Below are 13,819 nucleotides of genomic sequence, written 5' to 3' on the forward strand. Positions count from 1 at the left end.
GCCTGCCAATTGGTCTGTGGTTGGCTATGCGCAGGCCCGGAAGAGGTACCACAAGTCCCCACTCGGGTCTGCAGGACTGGCAGCCTGGTCCACAGCCTTCAGGCCCTCCCTGGCCTGTAGGTGGGGTCTTACTGGGGACCCTGCCCACTCCCACCCAGGACTGTCTGCCTCCGGCTGCCATTCATGGCCCCAGGGCTTGGCCCCAACCCTGCTCTGAGATGGGAGAGGGTACTGGGAGCCGAGAGAGGCCAAGCAGTGGGAACAGGCACCCCTGAGCCTGCAGAGACTGGGGGGTACTTTCTGGGGCGCCCGAGGATGCAGGCTGCAGAGACACCTAGGTCCTGCACTTGGGAGGGCAACCACAGCAGCACCCAGGAGCTCCCGCCCCACCAACTCAGAAGAGGGAGGGCTGCCGCTTGTCCCCGGCTCCTGCCTGCTTCATGGAGCAGGAGGTCATAGGTCCAGTGGCTGCAGCTGCACCCAGGAGGGCAGATCCCGTCTCTTCTTGGCTCCCCCAAGAGCCCAAGAGCACAAAGAGGCTCAAATCCACAACTTCAATGTGGGCGGCAGCAGCCCCACCCTCCTGGAGCAGGAGGCCTGGGTCTGCAGCTGCGGTTTTGGTGGCTGCAGAAGCACGGAGAGCTCCCATTCCAACCCAGAAGGGGTAGGGCTCCCAGTGGCTCCATGGAGTGTGCAGCCCCAGCTGTGCTTCCCTGCTGCAATCAGCATAACGGCAGCAGACACTACCATCAACAATGGAGTCGCGGCTGGGCGCAGTGGTTCACGCCTGTAATCCCAGCACTTTGGGAAGCCAAGGCAGGTGGATCACCTGAGGTCAGGAGTTCGAGACCAGCCTGGCCAACATGGTGAAACCCCGTCTCTACTAAAAATACAAAAATTAGCCAGGTGTGGTCCCAGCCACTCTCGAGGCTGAGGCAGGAGAATCGCTTGAACCTGGGAGGCAGACGGTGCAGTGAGCCGAGATCACACCACTGCACTCCAGCTTGGGCGACAGGGCGAGACTTTGTTTCAAAAAACTTTGTTTAAAAAAACAAAACAAAACAAAACAAAACAGTGGAGTCGGGGAAGGTGGCCTCCACGTGGAGCTGGTGCTGCTGGGCTGGCTGCACTGCAGTGCCTCAAAGGCTCCTCCCCATGAGTCTAGATATGGGGGGCAGGTAGGCAACAGGCTACGTAAACAGATGCCTTTCACAGCCCTGACAGCTGGTGCCCTCACAGCCTGGAGGCCCTCGAGCAGGGGGCTGGTGCCTGGACTTCTCTCGCACTTGTTGAATGGCCGACTGGAAGGACTGTCTGAGCGCCTGTCCCCTTGCTCACAACACTGTGGCCGCAGCAGTCTCCATCCCCTGAAGCTGTTAGGGCAGAAGTGCACTCGGTGACCATCTGAGGAGCGGCTCGCTGTCCAGCAGGCTGGGCGTGTGATGTTGTCCAGGAACGGCTCCTTGTGGTCCATGGACTCTGGGGGTCCCAGCATCTGCTAGCCAGTCACGGAATCAGGAGCCAGAGCTCTACTTCAGTCCAGGCCCGGTGGTTCCAGCTGTGTTCAAAGTATGTATGTCAGATTCCCACCAAATCCCAAAGGGAGGGGCTGCTGGAGATGAGAAGAGGCTGGCCTGGACCCTCGCCTCATCCTTCCACTTGCCCCACCATCCGTCCTGCCCCACACCCAGGCCCCTGCTGGGCTCACAGCTCCCCAGCTGCTGTCTCTCCAGTTCCTCAAACCACTCAAACCTGCTCAGAACTTCTCAGCCTCATTTCTCTCCCAAAGGAGGCTTCTCACCAAAGACCACGTCTCCTCCTCCAAAGTCCCTCTTCTCACCCAACCCCTACCTTCCCTTCTTGGGGCTCATCTTTCCCCTCCTTTGTGTCATTCCACAGGCCCCCTTGGGCCTGGCTCTCCACTGCCCTTTCCTTCAGAACCCCACTCACCTAGCCCTGGCCTCTTGGCCTGGCTTAGTCCTGTGAGCCCCATCTCTCCCAGAACACTTTACATACAGGAGTGCTTTTTTTTTTAAAGGTAGGGAGGGATTCCACTTTATTATTTTCCAAGATGACTGTCTACCTGCTCCAACACTGTTAGCAATTCATCTTTTTCTTTCTTTCTTTTTTCTTTTTTTTGAGACGGAGTTTCGCTCTTGTTGCCCAGCCTGCAGTGCAATGGCGTGATCTTGGCTCACTGCAACCTCTGCCTCCTGGGTTCAAGCAATTATCCTGCCTCTGCCTCCCGAGTAGCTGGGACTACAGGCATGCGCCACCATGCCTAGCTAATTCTGTATTTTTAGTAGAGATGGGATTTCACTATGTTGGCCAGGCTGGTCTCAAACTCCCAACCCCAGGTGATCTGCCCGCCTCAGCCTCCCAAAGTGCTGGGATTACAGGCGTGAGCCACCGTGCTCGGCCGTCATCTTTTTCACACTACCTTTTTTTTTTTTTTTTTTTATCACTCTGTCGCCTAGGCTGGAGTGCAGTGGTGCAATCTCAGCTCACTGCAACCTCTCAACTCACAGGCTCAAGCAATTCTCCTGCCTCAGCCTCCTGAGTAGCTGGGATTACAGGCACAAGCCACCACACCAGGCTAATTTTTGTATTTTTCATAGAGATGGGGTTTTGCCATGTTGGCCAGGCTGGTCTCGAATTTCTGGCCTCAGGTGATCCTCCCACCTTGGCTTCCCAAAGTGTTGGGATTACAGGCGTGAGCCACCGTGCCTGGCCCTTCATGGAGGCGTTTTGAAGTCTAACTCAGTTTTGCAATTTCCATCCCCAGGCCCGAGTGGTACCTTCGTCCTCCCCTCCAGGCCAGGGGATGGAAACTGCCCTCCCCTCTGGGCCCGGGGATGCAAACTGTTCTTTGCTCCCCTCTTCACACCGCCCCTTCCCAGGACCCCACTTCAGGTTCTTCCCCAGCCCGGCCTGTTGCTTTCAGACCAGAGGGGCTGAGCTGACACCTGCACTCCGAGCAGCCACTGGGCTAAGTGCACTGGGCATTTCCCAGTCAGTTATGAAAGCAGGCTTCACAAGTAGGAATTAAAACCACCCTTGTTTTGCAGATGAGAAACCGAGGCTCGGCCCTTGGAGCCCAGTTCATGTTGGAGCAAGTGAGGGCACTGAGCCTGTACTCTTAACCCCAGGGCTCGACTGACACAGGTGGAGGTCCAGGCCAAGGACAGCAGGCCTTCTGGAACCAGGAGAGGGTCAGGAACAGCTGCGACCCTGGCAGGGGTGTGGTGGGAAGGAGGTGTGGAGCAGAGACTTGAGGGCTCCCATCTCCTCCCAGTCCTCTTTTCTGGGAGGGTCAGAGCAGGGAGGCCCCTGGAGGTGCTGCTTACTGTGTGGTCCTCTCCTCGACTTGGGAGGAGGCTCGCAGGAATAGAGCCTGGGTGGCCGGGTTTGTATTTTGTCTTTCAATTCCTTACTTCTGCCCCAAATATTTCTCGTCTTTTCTGTTTGTTTCAAATTGAGACCTTCAGTAACCACTGCCCAAGTAAGACTCGGAACTCTGTGTGTGTGGAGGACGCTGCCCAGTTCAACTGCTGGAGTGATTCGAGGAGCCTCGTTCACAAGCACAGTGACTTTCCCCACGGCAGCCCTTCTGGAAGGAGTGGCCCTGCGCCTGCTGCCAGAAGCAGAGGCCTTCCTTCAGGGCATGGCACAGGCTGGTCCACCCCATCCCCAGAGTTGAGGGAGAGCCTCCCAGTCCAGGGAGTGCTGGGGAATGAGGCGCAGCCAGGAGTTGACCTGCTTCCACCAGAAGCAATGGAAATCCTGCCCAAGTCCAAGTCCAAAGGCAGAAAGCCATGGCCAGTTCCACCCCAGGCAGGCGGACTCCTCAGCAGCATCCTATTGGCAGAAACAGTATGGCCTTCTGAGCTCCATGCATTTTTTTTTTTTTTCTGAGACGGAGTTTCGCTCTTGTTGCCCAGGCTGGAATGCAATGGCGTGATCTTAGCTCACCGCAACCTCCATCTCCCGGGTTCAAGCGATCCTCCTGCCCCAGCCTCCCAAGTAGCTGGGACTGCAGGTGTGAACAACCATGCCTTCTTTTTTTTTTTTTTTTTAGACAGGGTCCCACTATGTTGCCAGGCTGATCTCAAACTCCTGGGCTCAAGCAATCTTCCTGCCTCGGCCTCCCAAAGTGCTGGCCTTAACTTTTTCACATGGCAGGAACATTTCTCCGTAACTTTTCCATTCCTCTTTAATGCACTGCATGCCTTTTGGTGTTGGATGTCTAGGACGTCTAGGTTATCCGTTGCTGTTACCATACTAATGCTGTGAACAACATCTTTGTACCAATCTGGTATTTCCATCTCCTGGGTCAGAAGGCAGAGCAGTACATTTCCAGAAAGTTCTGCAGGGCCGGTCAGGACAGGGTCTTGTAGACCAGGGAAAGATTTGGTTCTTGGTACTAAATGCAGCAGCCACTGAAGAAGGTGGACGATTCTCATTTCAGGTGTGTGTTTGTAAATGATCTCTGTACAACGAAGGAAAAAATGGGCTGGTTTGGTGACAAGAAGGGTGGACGTGAAAGCAAAGTGGATGGCCACAGGTTCAGGAGGCCAGCAGGACCCAGTGCTCTCGGTCTAAGGCATAATCAACTGTCAGAATAGATGGCATCACCAGGCACTTATCTGAGAACACTGGAGAAGGGCTAGATGTGTCTGGGGTTTTCTGATGGGGGTCTGGGGGAGATCACTCATTAGTCTTGGCTACGTTGAGCTTGAGGCGCCTTTGAGACACCGTGGAGATGTCAAAGTGGTAGGGACATCAGAATCTGGACTAGAGCTGCAGAGCCAGGAGTTACTGACGTGAGGATGGCAACAGAAGGCAGAGGCCTGGCTCACATCACCTAGGAGGGCCTGTGTGGTGAGCCCTGGGCCCAGAAAACTAGCACTGCTCCATTATGACCAGCAGAGGCCACAGTAACTGCAAAGTACCCACAGAACCCCATGTGTATCAGCAACCCCGATGGATCAAGAGCTGTACATGTGAGCTGGAAGCCAGCATCGGTGGCCAGCTACTTAGGGCCAGATGCTTGGTTTGTCTCAGGAGCCAGGAGTCAGCGGCAGGAACTGCAGTGCCACACAGCTTGAGCACCCTCACACGGGGCACCCCCGCCCGCCAGCCTCCTACCATAAGCGTTTCTAGATGGAAATGGAGGAGGGGAATGAAGAAATGGGAGTGAAGAATAGGGGAAATGAAGAAAAGGGAGCTGCAGTGTTTAGATCAGTTAAGTGGGAGAAAATGAGAAAAACAGCTCTAGGGCAGCGTCAAGGCAGCATCCTGACATAAATCCAGGCTTTTCCATCGTGAGCCTGATGGCTGTCATGCGGAAAGTGGCCCATTTCCAGTCATTCTGCTGGAGATCACCTGGAATGCCGGCACTGGAAGTTATGCGCATGGAGGATTCCAGCAACTCCATTTTAATACAAAAATACCGAAAACCAAACAAGTGACCATGAACAAACGAATGATAGTGAATTTACAGCTACCAGGGCGGTAAAAAAACTCCAGCTACCTGCTGAAAAAACCAGGGATGTATCCTTTGGGGTAGACACTGTGTTCTGAGTGATATTAAGGCATCAAGTGAACATCCCTCTAAAAGGAAGACATTACAATGTAACATCAGTTCCCTAAAATCCAACTCCACAGAGCATCATGGCTGAATTCAGTCGAGGTCATCAAGAACTGCTAAGGCCAATGTTTTTAAAGGCTTTACAATATCTTTTAAATGATTGCTCTATTTTATGAACACCAAAACTACCTAAAACCCCGATGAAAAAATCATATCCATAAATATGGATGTATAGACTGTATGTGTTGCACAAACATCTCTTCAGCCCCATTAGAGACACACTGGCTGTGTCTGCCAGTGAGGTCTGCTCATCCGTGTGTCTGATTCCAGCGTCTGACTCTTGTTCGTGGTCAGCTGTGACTTCCCAGGCCTAGTACCTTCCCTAGAGAGAATGTGCTGAACGAGGAGCAGAAAGCGAGGGTTTTTTTGTTGTTGTTGAGATGGGGTCTTGCTCTGTCGCCTCGGCTGGAATGCAGTGGCATGATCTCGGCTCACTGCAACCCCCACCTCCCAGCTGAAGCAATTCCCCTGCCTCGGCCTCCCGAGTAGCTGGGACTATAGGCAAGCGCCACCATGCCCGGCTAACCTTTTGTATTTTAGTAGAGACAGGGTTTCACTATGTTGACCAGGATGGTCTTGAACTACTGACCTTGTGATCTGCCCGCCTTGGCCTCCCAAATTGTTGGGATTACAGGCGTGAGCCACTGTGCCCAGCCAAGTTATCACTTCAGTATCAGTGCAAGAAGTATCTCCTAGCAGTGGTTTCAGCACCATCTGTACTGAAGGAATGGACCTTTGTAGAAGAATCTGCCGAAGAATAACCTAGAAACTACTTACTTCGAGTCAGTAGAAAAAGGTGCTTAGCAACAATAAAACCCATATAGGTATCGGTAACTACAATACAATAAAACCCATATAGGTATCGGTAACTACAATACAATAAAAATACAAAACGCAAATACTCTGGGCCCAGAGGTGTATGGGCCACAGTAGAAATAGTAAGACAGTGGAAACTTTAAGTTTAGAAAACAAATTATTTTTGACCACTGCAGAGCAGAAACATTTAATTAGGGCAGTGAACCAGTGTAACATAATTTTAATGCTAATGATTACCACCAGGCTTCAAAAACAAAAAATTAGGCTGGGCGTGGTGGCTCACGCCTCTAATCCCAGCACTTTGGGAGACAGAGGAGGAAGGTGGATCACTTGAAATCAGAAGTTCCAGACCAGCCTGACCAACATGGAGAAACCTTGTCTCTACTAAAAATACAAAATTGGCCAGGTGTGGTGGCTCATGCCTGTAATCCCAGCTACTCGGGAGGCAGAGGCAGGTGAACCACTTAAACCCAGGAGGCAGAGGCTGCGGTGGGCCGAGATCACACCATTGCACTGCAGCCTAGGCAACAAGAGTGAGACTCCGTATCAAAAAAAAAAAGAAAAGAAAAGAAAAAAATTCAAGCCAGGAATGGTGGCTCATGCCTGTAATCCTAGCACTTTTGAGAGGCTGAGACAGGAGGATCACTTGAGCCCAGGAGTTCGAGACCAGCTTGGGCAACATGGCAAGAGCCCTGCCTCTACTAAATTAGTCAGGACTGGTGGCACACACCTGTAGTTCCAGCTACTGGGGAGGCTGAAGTGGGAGGATCACTTGAACCTGGGAGGTGGAGGTTGCAGTGAGCTGAGATTGCGCTGCTACACTCCAGCCTGGGTGCCAGAACAAAGCCCTGTTTCAAAAAAAAAAGTTTAAATTCAGTTCACTGAGGTTCCAATAGAAAGAAGGGAGAAACTATTTTCCTAAGAAAAATGAATATAACCTATAAAATGTGATCAGTCATAGAAAACAGCCAAGCCTGTATGTGGGAGATGTGGATTAAATCAGTAAAAAGCCTGTCACCAACAATGCACTTTACAGCAGTCAATCAGAGAATCCATAACAAAGCCGGGAAGCCATGCTGTCGAAGCAGGCTTTTATTTCACAATTACTAGAATCTGAAACGAGGAACGCAAGAGAGAGCATGCGTGATGAACGCGCTGCTCAGGTGATCAGAGCCAAAGAGTTGCAAGAAAATGAACAAGAGATGAAGGACATGGTTTGCAGCTCAATCTGTTTCTACAGCACAATGGAAGTGAAAGATAAGGCAGCCCTTAGACTCAGGATTTTTAATAAACTCTGGTTTTTAATAACCATGGAACAATGCCCTATAATTAGCTGTAATTTACGGAGATGTGGAATCTTGAAAACAATGTGATGAAAACTAAACCTCAGAGGAAGAGTATAGTAAAAATACAAGTCATAATATTATCGCTGCTAGGAACTTGTTCCTGTTTGTAGAAATGAATGGCAACCTGTATCACACTCATATAATGGTGGGAGGGATTTCTGGCCGGTCTGTGGTTCCGAGTCTCATCTAGTTTCTTCAGGTTCAGTGCTTCTCCCTCTGGGCACATATATCCCAGAAGGCTACGTGTAGCCAAGACATTCCCAAGACACTAGAGGCCCCACGTGTCACACCCCTGCCTTTAAAAGGTTAGCCAACCAGGTGACCTTCTAAGGTACCTTTTTGGTTTTAGAGATGGGGTCTCACTCTTTTGCCCAGGTTGGACTCGAACTCCTGGGCTCAAGCAATCCTCTTGCCGCAGCCTCCCGAGTAGCTGGGACTACAGGCACGTGCCACCACACCCAGCTTGAGGTTCCTTTTGGGGCTTGGTAACATACATGTTGGGATCAGTCACTCACAGACAATGCTCTATGGAAATTCTACCGAAATGCTTCCTGAAGGAGGAAAGACTCATCTCTTGCCACTTTCTGGAATGCGTCCACAGACGTCAGACTGTTCCAGGGTTCTAATTTGTTCACAGTTCTTTTCTTCCGGAATACAAAAGATGTAATCCTTTTGGGACCACAAAATTAATAAACTCTGAAATCCACTGCACCAGGACCTCTAGGGTGGTTTTAACAGACTAAGTTTAAATGGCAATTTTAAAAACTGAAAAGCTTTCCTCACATTTCTACAGTCAACACTGGAGGTTGACAATTAAAGGTGAGACAACAGGAAACCACGTGCCCCATCACAGGTACCACCTGTGGCTCTTAGTATTGACCTTGAGTTGATGCGACTGTTAATATATTACAAGACTATGCAGGAGCGCCGTAAACACGTGCCCATCAAAGACCCTTGCTTGGGTAAGAAAGGCATGAAAGGGCCTCTCACCAGGTGCTGCAGACCACAACACCTAATGTCTGGCCAAACCCTGGATGCTTTCAATGATGAACCTGAGCAGGCACTGCTGAGCCGCCCGACAGTGCCCCGGGCACCGACTGTAACAGAGCCCTGTAAGACTGCCTGGCGGCTGGGATCAGAAGCCTCAGCATCCCTTGTTCTCTGTGCTTATGGTACCCATGAAGTCAGTTCCAAGCAATTTTTGGATGTCCGTAAGGCTGAGAAAAGAAAGAAAACATAAGAGTGATCAGATCAGCAGTATCTGGAGCATGAGGAATTAGCCTTGTTTTAACTACAAGCTAAAAGAACAATATAAACAGCTGTTTCATTTCCAGCTGAGAAAGTCTGACCCTAAGCCATAAATGAGGCACTTGCTAACTTTTTAGTTTTGAGTACTAGCCCTAAGAAACACTTTCACATATGATCTGTGAAACCCTGACCCTGACACTCTCATTGATCCATGGCCAAGTGGGTTTAGGAAATGCTGCTCCCTGTGCCTGTGAGAGTCAGTGTATGAGGGCAAGTGGCCTACAGCAAACGCCTGCTCTAATTCTGTTTCACTCCGTTTCCCAGTGTCATCGGACCACGAGGGAGCCAGCCCTCATTCTGCAGCGTGTGTCCTGGGGAATGCACTCCAGGCACCAGGAGGTCAGGGTGGCCCCGGGTAAAGGAGGGCAGAGGGGACAACCAACAGCGGGGGTGCTTCAGTCATCAGCTTCCTCAGGGCAGGGGAGGCAGCATTTGCTTCTCTGTGCTCCCCATGGTGCCGTGAAGAGAGGTCCAGGAACAAAGACACGGAGAGGCAGAGAAACAGATACATACACGGCAGGGAGGGGAGGGAGGGAGGGGAGGGGAGGAGGACCCTACAGGAGGGAGGAAGGGGAGGGGAGGAGGAGGACACCCACAAGTGGGAGGGAGGGGAGGAGGAGGACATCCACAGGAGGGAGGCAGGGGAGGAGGAGGACACCCACAGGAGGGAGGGAGGGGAGGAGGTGGACACCCACAGGAGGGAGGCAGGGGAGGAGGAGGACACCCACAGGAGGGAGGGAGGGGAGGAGGAGGACACCCACAGGAGGGAGGGAGGGGAGGAGGAGGACACCCACAGGAGGGAGGGAGGGGAGGAGGAGGACACCCACAGGAGGGAGGGAGGGGAGGAGGAGGACACCCACAGGAGGGAGGGAGGGGAGGAGGAGGACACCCACAGGAGGGAGGGAGGGGAGGAGGAGGACACCCACAGGAGGGAGGGAGGGGAGGAGGAGGACACCCACAGGAGGGAGGGAGGGGAGGAGGAGGACACCCACAGGAGGGAGGGAGGGGAGGAGGAGGACACCCACAGGAGGGAGGGAGGGGAGGAGGAGGACACCCACAGGAGGGAGGGAGGGGAGGAGGAGGACACCCACAGGAGGGAGGGAGGGGAGGAGGAGGACACCCACAGGAGGGAGGGAGGGGAGGAGGAGGACACCCACAGGAGGGAGGGAGGGGAGGAGGAGGACACCCACAGGAGGGAGGGAGGGGAGGAGGAGGACACCCACAGGAGGGAGGGAGGGGAGGAGGAGGACACCCACAGGAGGGAGGGAGGGGAGGAGGAGGACACCCACAGGAGGGAGGGAGGGGAGGAGGAGGACACCCACAGGAGGGAGGGAGGGGAGGAGGAGGACACCCACAGGAGGGAGGGAGGGGAGGAGGAGGACACCCACAGGAGGGAGGGAGGGGAGGAGGAGGACACCCACAGGAGGGAGGGAGGGGAGGAGGAGGACACCCACAGGAGGGAGGGAGGGGAGGAGGAGGACACCCACAGGAGGGAGGGAGGGGAGGAGGAGGACACCCACAGGAGGGAGGGAGGGGAGGAGGAGGACACCCACAGGAGGGAGGGAGGGGAGGAGGAGGACACCCACAGGAGGGAGGGAGGGGAGGAGGAGGACACCCACAGGAGGGAGGGAGGGGAGGAGGAGGACACCCACAGGAGGGAGGGAGGGGAGGAGGAGGACACCCACAGGAGGGAGGGAGGGGAGGAGGAGGACACCCACAGGAGGGAGGGAGGGGAGGAGGAGGACACCCACAGGACGGAGGGAGGGGAGGAGTTGGATACCCACAGGACGGAGGGAGGGGAGGAGAAGGACACCCACAGGAGGGAGGGAGGGGAGGAGTTGGATACCCACAGGAGGGAGGGAGGGGAGGAGGAGGACACCCACAGGACGGAGGGAGGGGAGGAGTTGGATACCCACAGGAGGGAGGGAGGGGAGGAGGAGGACACCCACAGGAGGGAGGGAGGGGAGGAGAAGGACACCCACAGGACAGAAGGAGGGGAGGAGGACACCCATAGGAGGGAGGGAGGGAAGGGAGGAGGGCGGTAGGGAGGGAGAGGAGGAGGGCCGTAGGGAGGGAGAGGAGGAGGGCGGTAGGGAGGGAGAGGAGGAGGGGGCCGGTCTCCTGTTCACCCGGCTTTGCTGTCTCAGCAGTTGGAGCCTAGACCTACTGCTCTGACCCCTCTCAGCAGCTGTGGCCACAGCTCTTCTTAGATTGCCCAAAGAGGGTGGACCGGCATGCAGCTTCGTAGGCAGAGGCCAGAGCAAAATCACTTCAAGGTTTGAGGCCCAACCAAGGACTGGAACAGCCCCTGCGTCAGGGCTCCCTGCTGGTCAGGGAAAAGAGGAATACAAGAGAAGAGGAACAAGGAATAACCCGGATGGCCAGAGAGCAGAGTCATCGCAGGGCGATGAGCAGGCCCAGGGGAGCAGGGGCTGGGCAGAGTATGTCTTGCCGGTGTTGGCCTGTCTCCTGGCAGACTTCCTACCTTGGGCCGGTAGCCCTGCTTGGCCATAGTCTTTGCCTCCTGCTGCAGCAGGGCATCTGAGAGTTGCTCGACCCGCCGGGCCTCCTCCTCTTCCTCCTCCTCCTGCTGGTCTGCTTCCCATGCCTGCAGCCGACGTTCTGCAACCTGGGTGCCAAGAGCAAAGTCACCCCCCGAGACAAGGCCCACAGGGCAGAGCCCCGCCTCTGATGAGGAGGGTAAGCCTGCGGTCCTACCCAGACTGGAGAATCCAGCTGAGCAATAGCAGTGCAGGTGCCAAGGAACGGAAGGGAGCACACGGGACTTGAAAGGCTGTACACATGGCATGTACCTCATAGAAAGCTAGAAAGGCTACACGCGTGGCGTGTACCTCGTGGAAAGCTGGAGAGGCTGTATGGATGGCGTGTACCTCGTAGAAAGCTGGAAAGGCTTTACACATGGCATGTACCTCATGCAAAGCTGGAGAGGCTGTATGTGTAGCGTGTAACTTCTGGAAAGCTGGAGGCTATACGCGTGGCATGTACCTCGTGAAAAGCTCGGCATGTGGCCAGGTGTTTGGACGACTGTTCTGTCTTATGTATCAAGGACTGAAATGAAGAGAGAACTGTGGCCCCCAGGAAGCCAACTATTTGCAGAAGCAGACAGAGTAAAGAGAACAGACAGCAGTGCCGGCCTCACCCATACGACATGGAGGATATGGAGGGAAAGAAGCCACAGTCAAGAGCATGAGGACTGCAGCTGGGATGGAAAGGGGGCACTGTGTTCTCAAATGCACACAAGCCCTGCCAGGCAGTCCAGGGCCTCTGAACCCTGTCCCAGGATGATGCGAGACCCACAGCAGGCCCACTGCCTCCTGCCCTCGGGCTCAGCCCCACCTGGGCTTCCAGCTCCTGCTTCCTGGCCGATTTCAGTTCTTCACTCTCCTCTTTCTCGCGACGAGCTGATTTTCTCGCCTCCTCGAGATTTTGAATAAGTTGCTCCCTGTGTTTCAGGGACTCCTCTTGTGCCCGTCGGTTCTGTTCAATCTTCTCTTGTATTTGCTGTTGCCTCCCTGTCAGAACCTAACCTCGGCAGAAAGAAAAGGGCAGCTTTGAGGCTGACCCTAACAGATCCTGGTTCCACAAGCCTTGGACAGGCTGCAGCTACAGCAAGGCCCAGCCTCATCCTTGGGCCTCAGGCCCAAGTGCGCAGACAGAGGCAGAGCCAGACTACAGGATTCGCTCTCATGCCGGCCACGCCTGCCAGTATACAAGACGCATTTCCCTTGCACCCCAACACACACAAAATGTATCCAGACTGTGTATTATGGAGAGACAGCTGAGTGCCAAAGAAATCAAAGGAGACGGGATGGAGCGCTCTCCCCAGGGACACAGAAACCTTGCAGCAACAAAGTGAGTCTCCCTCCTATCAGAGGGTTCCAAAAACAAGAGAGCCACAAGCCACACAGATGACCAGAGGCGGAGCCGGGGTGATCCTCTAACCTTTTGAACCTGCTGTGTTTGAGACCTGGCCCCAGAGCCGTGTGACACCTCAACTCCAGCCCAGGCCACAGTCAGGAGCAAGAAGCCACCTGACACTCACCACAGTGACGCTGCAGGGCTGGGGGGACAGAAAGTGGTCGCCATCAGGAGGAACATCAAAAGGCATTGGAGAATTCTTAGTATTGGCCGGGCGCGGTGGCTCAAGCCTGTAATCCCAGCACTTTGGGAGGCCAAGACGGGCGGATCACGAGGTCAGGAGATCGAGACCATCCTGGCTAACACGGTGAAACCCCGTCTCTACTAAAAAATACAAAAAAAAAACTAGCCGGGCGACGTGACGGGCGCCTGTAGTCCCAGCTACTCCGGAGGCTGAGGCAGGAGAATAGCATGAACCCGGGAGGCGGAGCTTGCAGTGAGCTGAGATCCGGCCACTGCACTCCAGCCTGGGCGAGAGAGCAAGACTCCGTCTCAAAAAAAAAAAAAAAAAAAAAGAATTCTTAGTATTTACAAGAGCAAAACATCACCAAATCGGGACCCGATTTCCTGTGGATTCCAAAATACAGCATACTACCAGACACAACATAGAGTTTCTCATTCAAAACCACTTTACAACAGCTTTCAGCCCATGGATAAGGCACTCTCTTCTCCCAGATTTCCCTGCGCTTGGGGTGTGTCTTCCACACACAGTGTACACACTGACCAGGAAAGCAGTTATGTCCTCCAGTTCACGGCCGTC

General features: G+C 54.0%; 1 protein-coding gene across 1 annotated transcript in view; it reads right to left on the bottom strand.

The window, feature by feature from the left end:
* Positions 1-7,540: 7,540 nt before the first annotated feature.
* The window catches only part of TCHP (trichoplein keratin filament binding), a 19,211-nt gene continuing 12,932 nt past the window's right edge, over positions 7,541-13,819 (bottom strand). Inside the window, exons 11-13 of the mRNA XM_017879690.1 lie at positions 12,478-12,663; positions 11,606-11,749; positions 7,541-9,029 (exon numbers count right to left, since the gene is read on the bottom strand). Coding sequence (XP_017735179.1) covers positions 8,997-9,029; positions 11,606-11,749; positions 12,478-12,663 — 363 coding nt within the window. The 3' untranslated portion in view covers positions 7,541-8,996. The remainder of the gene's footprint in view (positions 9,030-11,605; positions 11,750-12,477; positions 12,664-13,819) is intronic.

This window comes from Rhinopithecus bieti, unplaced genomic scaffold (assembly GCF_001698545.2).
Source record: "Rhinopithecus bieti isolate Rb0 unplaced genomic scaffold, ASM169854v2 scaffold_11933, whole genome shotgun sequence".
NCBI lineage: Eukaryota > Metazoa > Chordata > Mammalia > Primates > Cercopithecidae > Rhinopithecus > Rhinopithecus bieti.